The 8,241-nt window shown below is 39.4% G+C and overlaps 1 protein-coding gene across 1 annotated transcript; it reads right to left on the bottom strand.

Annotated features, from left to right (window-relative positions):
* Positions 1–904: 904 nt before the first annotated feature.
* LOC129869122 (noggin-3-like) lies at positions 905–2,481 on the bottom strand. Its single transcript, XM_055943625.1, has one exon. The coding sequence runs from the start codon at positions 1,970–1,972 to the stop codon at positions 1,304–1,306; it is 669 nt and encodes a 222-aa protein (XP_055799600.1). The 5' UTR covers positions 1,973–2,481; the 3' UTR covers positions 905–1,303.
* Positions 2,482–8,241: the final 5,760 nt, after the last annotated feature.

The following is an 8,241-nucleotide window of genomic DNA, read 5'->3' as shown; positions in this document are numbered from 1 at the left end:
TTATTAATCCTTGCACCCTGTTTGAATTGTACAAAAACATAGACATAGAAATAACTTATATGTGTTCAACTTCAGGTGGAATATTGGCCTCTGCTTACTCTGAAATTCCAGCTCCATTCTAGAGCTCACTCCTGCTGTGTTCCTAATGAGGAGGTGGGTGTTGGAGATGACTCTGAGAACTGTCAACAGCTGCTGAAACTATGGATCAATAAATCAGTGTTACTTTATCAGCATGTACATTTCGAATGGGTTTGTAAGCTGATAACTGTTTGATGGAGGACAGATGGTTTTACTATGACAGGGTAATTATAGGACTGGTCACTGGTTGATAAAACAAATGTGGGAAAATATCAACTCAATTTGAGACTTTGATATATTGTCCAAGGTCACCAAGCATCTTGTTCTCATCAATATTTTAGTTTCAGTTGCTATGAAGCAAACAAGTAAGATTGTAGAAAAAGCACCAAACTCCCTCCATTTTTCCAATAGTGTGCGTGAATTGTGCGCATTTACGCATGAATAAAAACGCTTAACAATTATGACTCAGGCAATCCTCAACCCGTATCCTCTCCTGGGAACCCCAAGTTTTAACAAATATAATTAACAAGTAAGTCTTGGCCCCAGCTCTATGAAAGTGTATAACTGTGTAAGTAAGTAATCTACTGAGAGCCGCCCATAGGTTACCCATGTATGACCGGTGCACGCTGCTTTACTGAGAGTCTCTTGAACCAGACTGCTGACTTGCGCAAACTCCGCGAGACTCCTGAGAGTTTGGTTCAGAGTGAGTGAGTGCGCACGCTGTGAACCCTAATTGTGACAGGTGTCATTACTCCATTAAAGGGTTCACGGTGTGTTGAGTTGATAGGTATAGGGGAGATATATATATTTTAAGACAAAATCGAGATTTCATTATTTCAGTGACATTTTATTATATGAATATAAAGAATAAATAGCAGTTCTCTTAATTTACTTGATAAATCGTTGAAATAGGCTACCGATATGCAGCTGTATATCAGCTGCAAGATAACATCATCCACATGAAATCTGAGGTCGATAGATTAGTTTCCATAATGGAAAACAACATGTTTATAAAACGGCACCTATGCGCCATTGATCTTCAATATAAATACAACAAATATAACCAATACTTTCTACAAATACGGTAGACTCTGGTTACACGTAATACTGACTTTTTACAATAACCTATAATTGAATGGCACCTCATATACATAAAATACATTCCTACACGGTAGTGCATACAAAATTACAAAGTCATCATAATTTATACTTGAAAACAGTCATTTCAGTTCGAGCAGGCGCATTTGCATTCGGTTATCATGGGGTATTGAACTGGTATCCAAGTACATTTGAGCCCCCCTTTCTTCTGTATACATCGCCATCTCAATATCGTAAAATGGGTCGAGTTTGCTGGTTTGCAGACCATCCCCTCTGGAACCGAACATGATCTTTTGCTTTGACAGTTTCCCACTCTAACATAACGTGGCCAAAATCTGTTGCCGAGGTCGTTCCATGTATAAATGACGGGACAGAACGAGAATGACCACAGCCACTGCTGCAGCCTCCGTTTAAGTTTTTTACTGGGTCTGTGCTTCTTGCCAAACTGTACGTCAAAATCCATTGCTTTGATTTCATTCGGCATCACTCCACTGGGCTTCTGTTGAATGTCCAAATCGTCAAGCTCATCGTTGCCAGTGTATTTATCCTGTGGTGGTGTAATAGACATCAAGCGACTATCAAAGTCCCCCAATACACTTTTCAGTTCGGTTTCATTGAGGTCCCTCTCTTTTGGGTCAAAGACAGGATCTGGGTCCTCTTTTAATTCCACAAGTGGCAAACTGTCACTCGGAATAGGACGGAGGAGGTAATAATGCTGGCATAGCCCTTCTTCTATTATAAGTCCGAGGGACAACATCAGCAAGTACATTGCTACAAAATGCTGTGATTGATCCATGTCCGCTAAGCACAATAAGACAGTATTATAGGATACAGCTAAACAGGTAGGCCTAGGCTACTCTGCTGCGTACAGTTGTGCCCGGTTCTTGCGGAGTGCGCACCGGCTTGAGTTACATCCAGCAAAACTTCACTTCTTGAGTGTTGGTGTCCTTAAAATTCAGACTGCTTACTCCATAGCAAACGATAATTGATTGAAGATGGTAAAGATGAATAGTCTCTTTCGTAAAAACAAATCTAGATATAGGCAGTGTTTCCCTTTTACGCACGAATTCAATATATTGTATGAAATGGCTCTGTGACAGCATCAGTGGCATCAGGGGTTCTCGTTCTTGTGCGCTTTGACGCGTGATTCCAGTCTCAAGTCCTCCTCTCTGAGGATCGGCATGGTGTTTCGTTTTCTTTTGCAGGACGCTGAGAGAGTAACCTGCTCCCTCTGATATATCCTCCACGGGTTGTGATGTAATTCTTATATCCATCTGAATGTGGGTTTGTTGTAGGAGATCCCCGACACCCCCCTCAATCAAGAAGCAGGGATGGGTTAGGGAGAGGAGGGGTCCGTCAATTTGGATTCTGATCGCCCTCTGTCGGAATATCTGACTACTTCTGCTAATTTTCCATTGATAACAGAGGGGGGATGTTAGCTAGAAGTGGTGAACAACAATTAGAACTGAATGTGAGAGGCCATAGCCACTACTATTTCTATCAATAGGCCAACAGCTACTATTCCTTTGAGAGTTAGTCTACTGGCTCCTCTGTACAAATACTGCTGATGATTAAAAAAAAAGGCTTACTAGGTTATAAAACAACAGGATATAGAGATAGTATTTGAGATAGTATTCATGAGGAAAAACATGTTAAATACTCTATATAATAGCATCCTTAAATGACACTCATGACACATACATTCTACTCGATTATACCAACACAAAATGCTTCAAATATTTGGAATTGTTGTGAGCAAGTAGAACATAGGGAGAGATCTTATAAAGAACATGACTGAACAAACAACTGTTTATTTTTCTAATGAAGAGTGTTCTCTTTGTTGGCAGGGACAATATTTCAGTGTGCAACCATGTCACAGGGAACCTCTCAATAAACCTTGGCCAAAATAACTCCCAAATAAACAACTCTCACTAAGCAGCAGCCATGGAAAGTATCACCATTTGCAAACCTGTCTACCCTCAAATGCTTGGAGAATCATTTCTTGAAAATAATTTAATGGAAGAACTGACTGGCTGCTACATCAGCCATAAAGCATTCACTTAGATAAATGCATCTCTGTTTCATTTTGAATGAGCTAATTCACGCACGACTCATTTAGTTTATGGTCAAATTATGGTGAAAAGTCTGGAAAAGGTCACGCTTATTTTTATTTTTTGAAACAACAATTGATCTGACTATTCAGGCATTCTTGGGCATTGGCAATAAGGCATTGACAAGGTTTAACTTGTTGTGACAAATCCCCATGTATCTGAATACCGGTGTTGAAATGCTGCAGCGATAATAGGTAAATACTGATGAATAGATACATAATCATCTACAAGCAATATATTACTATGATTATAACATTCAATGGTGTAGATAGGTGGTGACATCTATGGAATACTTGAATCTATGCGATGAAATTCATTGGAGAATACAGCTGCATTAGAGCCAACAAAGTGACATTTCAATATGGTTCTCATTACATTATGGACTTATTGCCAGCCCTCATTTCATGGTGAGTTGTTTTTGTTTCTTCTAATCCCTTCCTACTGTTTTATCACAGGAAAATTGTGATAGTTATATATTCACCTTGAACAGACAGAATACTTTAGACAGACGCCTGCTTAATTGAAGAGTTTTTATTCAAGTAGGCTAAACCAAAGTCAATTTCCTCAGCTAGTAAAACAGCCAACATAATTATCATTTTCATGGTCTGGTCCTTGAAAGGTACAAAGGCATAACAACTTTTGCTTAGGGATATGCATTCAAAATGAATACCTTTAGGTTCTGCATAGGTCGTTGTACCCGTTCCTGCTGGTTTCTCATTTAGTGAGGCAAACCAGACCACTCTCTTGGCAGGCACCTTATTTTTTTATTTAATTTAACTAGGCAAGTCAGTAAAGAACAAATTCCTATTTACAATGACGGCCTACCCTGGCCAAACCCTAACAACGCTGGGCCAATTGTGTGCCACCCTATAGGACTCCCAATCACAACCGGTTGTGATACAGCTTGGAAAGGAACCAGGGTGACACCTCTAGCACTGAGCTGCAGTGCCTTATTTTATTTTATTTATTTTTTATTTCACCTTTATTTAACCAGGTAGGCTAGTTGAGAACAAGTTCTCATTTGCAACTGCGACCTGGCCAAGATAAAGCATAGCAGTGTGAACAGACAACAACACAGAGTTACACATGGAGTAAACAACAAACAAGTCAATAACATGGTAGAAAAAAAGAGAATCTATATACAATGTGTGCAAAAGGCATGAGGAGGTAGGCAATACATCGAATAATTACAATTTAGCAGATTAACACTGGAGTGATAAATCATCAGATGATCATGTGCAAGTAGAGATACTGGTGTGCAAAAGAGCAGAAAAGTAAATAAATAAAATCAGTATGGGGGGTGAGGTAGGTAAATTGGGTGGGCTATATACCGATGGACTATGTACAGCTGCAGCGATCGGTTAGCTGCTCGGATAGCAGATGTTTAAAGTTGTTGAGGGAGATAAAAGTCTCCAACTTCAGAGATTTTTGCAATTCGTTCCTTAGACCGCTGCACCACTCAGGAGCCTTTACACATAGGCACCAAGAGAAGGCCAGCTTAGTTAAACCATTAAAAACACACTAAGAGTGATGAAGAATGGACCTAGACTTTCCAGTGTCATTTAAAATGTGCTTTTATTGTGGTTGTATTAAATTATTACTTTCTCCTACAGTTGAAGTCGGAAGTTTACATACACCTTAGCCAAATACATTTAAACTCACAGTTTTTCACAATTCCTGACATTTAATCACAGTAAAAATTCCCTGTTTTAGGTCAGTTAGGATCACCACTTTATTTTAAGAATGTGAAATGTCAGAATAATAGTAGAGAGAATGGTTTATTTCAGTTTTTATTTCTTTCATCACATTCCTAGTGGGTCAGAAGTTTACATACACTCAATTATTATTTGGTAGCATTGCCTTTAAATTGTTTAACTTGGGTCAAACGTTTCGGATAGCCTTCCACAGGTTTCCCACAATAAGTTGGGTGAATTTTGGCCCATTCCTCCTGACAGAGCTGGTGTAACTGAATCAGGATTATAGGCCTCCTTGCTAGCACACGCTTTTTCAGTTCTGCCCACAAATGTTCTATAGGATTGAGGTCAGGGCTTTGTGATGACCACTCCAATACCTTGACTTTGTTGTCCTTAAGCCATTTTGCCACAACTTTGGAAGTATGATTGGGGTCATTGTCCATTTGGAAGAGCCATTTGTGACCAAGCTTTAACTTCCTGACTGATGTCTTGAGATGTTGCTTCAATATATCCACATCATTTTTCATCCTCATGATGCCATCTATTTTGTGAAGTGCGCCAGTCCCTCTTGCAGCAAAGCACCCCCACAACACGATGCTGCCACCCCCGTGCTTCCCGGTTGGGATGTTATTCTTCGGCTTGCAAGCCTCCCCCTTTTCCTCCAAACATAACGATGGTCATCATGGCCAAACAGTCCTACTTTTGTTTCATCAGACCAGAGGACATTTCTCCAAAAGGTACGATCTTTGTCCCCATGTGCAGTTGCAAACCGTAGTCTGTTTTTTTATGGTGGTTTTGGAGCAGTGGCTTCTTCCTTGCTGAGCGGCCTTTCAGGTTATGTCGATTATGGACTCATTTTACTGTGGATAGAGATACTTTATTACCTGTTTCCTCCAGCATCTTCATAAGGTCCTTCGCTGTTGTTCTGGGATTGATTTGCACTTTTCGCACCAAAGTACGTTCATCTCTAGGAGACAGAACGCGTCTCCTTCCTGAACGGTATGACGGCTGCGTGGTCCCGTGGTGTTTATACTTGCATACTATTGTTTGTACAGATGAACGTGGTACCTTCAGGCGTTTGGAAATTGCTCCCAAGGATGAACCAGACTTGTGGAGGTCTACACATTTTTTTCTGAGGTCTTGGCTGATTTCTTTTGATTTTCCCATGATGTCAAGCAAAGAGGCACTGAGTTTGAAGGTAGGCATTGAAATACATCCACAGGTACACCTCCAATTGACTCAAATGATATCACTTAGCCTATCAGAAGCTTCTAAAGCCATGACATCATTTTCTGGAATTTTCCAAGCTGTTAAACGGCACAGTCAACTTAGTGTATGTAAACTTCTGACCCACTGGAATTGTGATATAGTGAATTATAAGTGAAATAATCTGTCTGTAAACAATTGTTGGAAAAATGACTTGTGTCATGCACAAAGTAGATGTCCTAACCGACTTGCCAAAACTATAGTTTGTTAACAAGAAATTTGTTGAGTGGTTGAAAAACACGTTTTAATGACTCCAATCGAAGTGTATGTAAACTTCTGACTTCAACTGTATCAAGTTATTGAGATTTGTTATGAATATAATGGACATAGGTTTTCCAGTTACTGCATTATTAGTTACACTTTTACCTGAGTTGACTGCTGATAAAAGATTAACTGAAAGCATAAGACAAGAAAAAACGATGTTATTCTCTGTACAGTGAGAAAGTTTAAGCATTTTCTTGTTGTTTCACAGAGTAAACTGTATTATTCATGTAGGACATGAATTAAAATGTGCATTCGGATAGTACTAGATCAGTGTTTTGTTTTTTACTGATGACTGTTTACTGTGTTTGCTTGAATAGGGTCCACAGCAAGAATGATCAGTATGCTCAACACAGAAGTGGTCTAAGTCAGAGTGCCTCACAACCGACAGACAATACAATCTCTTGACACTGCCACTCAACCGGTGGGGGGGGGAATTGTGTAGTCTACTCTGGAGGTGATGGTGGGGGGCACAGATAGTTGTCATAACTGATGGAAACAGTGTGTGGTTTAAATAAAATGAAATTGTCTCAGAAAACAGTCCATTTCACGTGGCGCGCTTCTGACACAGCACCTTTCACAATGTTTATCTCGCGCAATCCCATTTTCACACTCCAGACTAATTGAGGCCACATTGCCACTGAGTAAACACAGACATGAAATGGGTGCTATTTTGTTTACTCTGGCACTCTGGTGGGGTGCAATTTGGTAGTTTGTTTAGCACTTTTTCCATGTTCCTCCTGCGATCCAAGAGCCCACAATCACAATAATCACACTTACTATGTGCTTTATCTCAACAAATTGCTAGGTTTCACTAGAGCAAGGTGAGATCTTTCCTCACAATGTTAAGCCTTATCGTAGATGGTGTTCTTTCACGTCAAACAAGGCCACTCTACTGCTCGAGCAAAGCCGTTAGAGTTTACAACACCAATCATTTGTCTAGATCAGATCTTCACAACTACAGGATTTATGTAGTATACAGATGTCAATCCTATTTCCGTGAATCTATTATCACAAACACCTAGATATGTAGTCGTTATACATTACCATGCATGGAAAATACTGTTCTTTTAAGGCACAGAACCGTTAAAAAAAATATATAATTTGTTTAATTACAGAGAAAATTGGTAGACACATTTTGCCCGAGTCATCACTTGCCATTGTCTACATGAAAATGTGTCTAAAGCATGTCAGAAAATGCTCTAAAACACTCCACACCAACTCCTATTACACCACAATCCCATTCTGAATCATATCTCTACACTCAATTCTTACTATTTTTTTCCACTGTCCCATAAATCCATATTTGCATATTTTTGTTGTTGTTGTTATAAACAGCATCATTCAAACATGGATTTATGGCACAATGGAATGTTTTTAGTGCAGAGACATCATTCCAAATGGGATTCTGATGTAATATGAGTTGGTTAGGAATGTTTTAGAGTGTTTTCTAATATGCTTTAGACATATTTGCATTTTGCATTATAATCAATGCCAAGTGATGACTCAGCAAAATGTGACAACCAATTTTCACTGTAAAGAAACAAAATATCAACTACAAGCACAGAAAGAGTGAAAATAAGGCCAGATGGGTGAACTTCCCCTTTAACAGGCTCTTAATTAACAGCTAGCCTTGTTTTCCCACAGGTTGTGGAGTCCAGGCATCACTCTGTTGTGTGTGTTCATTTCTTTTCATCCCATAAAGTTTTCCTCGACAATAGCATTTTATTCAA

Source organism: Salvelinus fontinalis, chromosome 2 (assembly GCF_029448725.1).
Source record: "Salvelinus fontinalis isolate EN_2023a chromosome 2, ASM2944872v1, whole genome shotgun sequence".
NCBI classification, from domain to species: domain Eukaryota; kingdom Metazoa; phylum Chordata; class Actinopteri; order Salmoniformes; family Salmonidae; genus Salvelinus; species Salvelinus fontinalis.
This window is presented reverse-complemented; position numbering and strand designations above follow the sequence as displayed.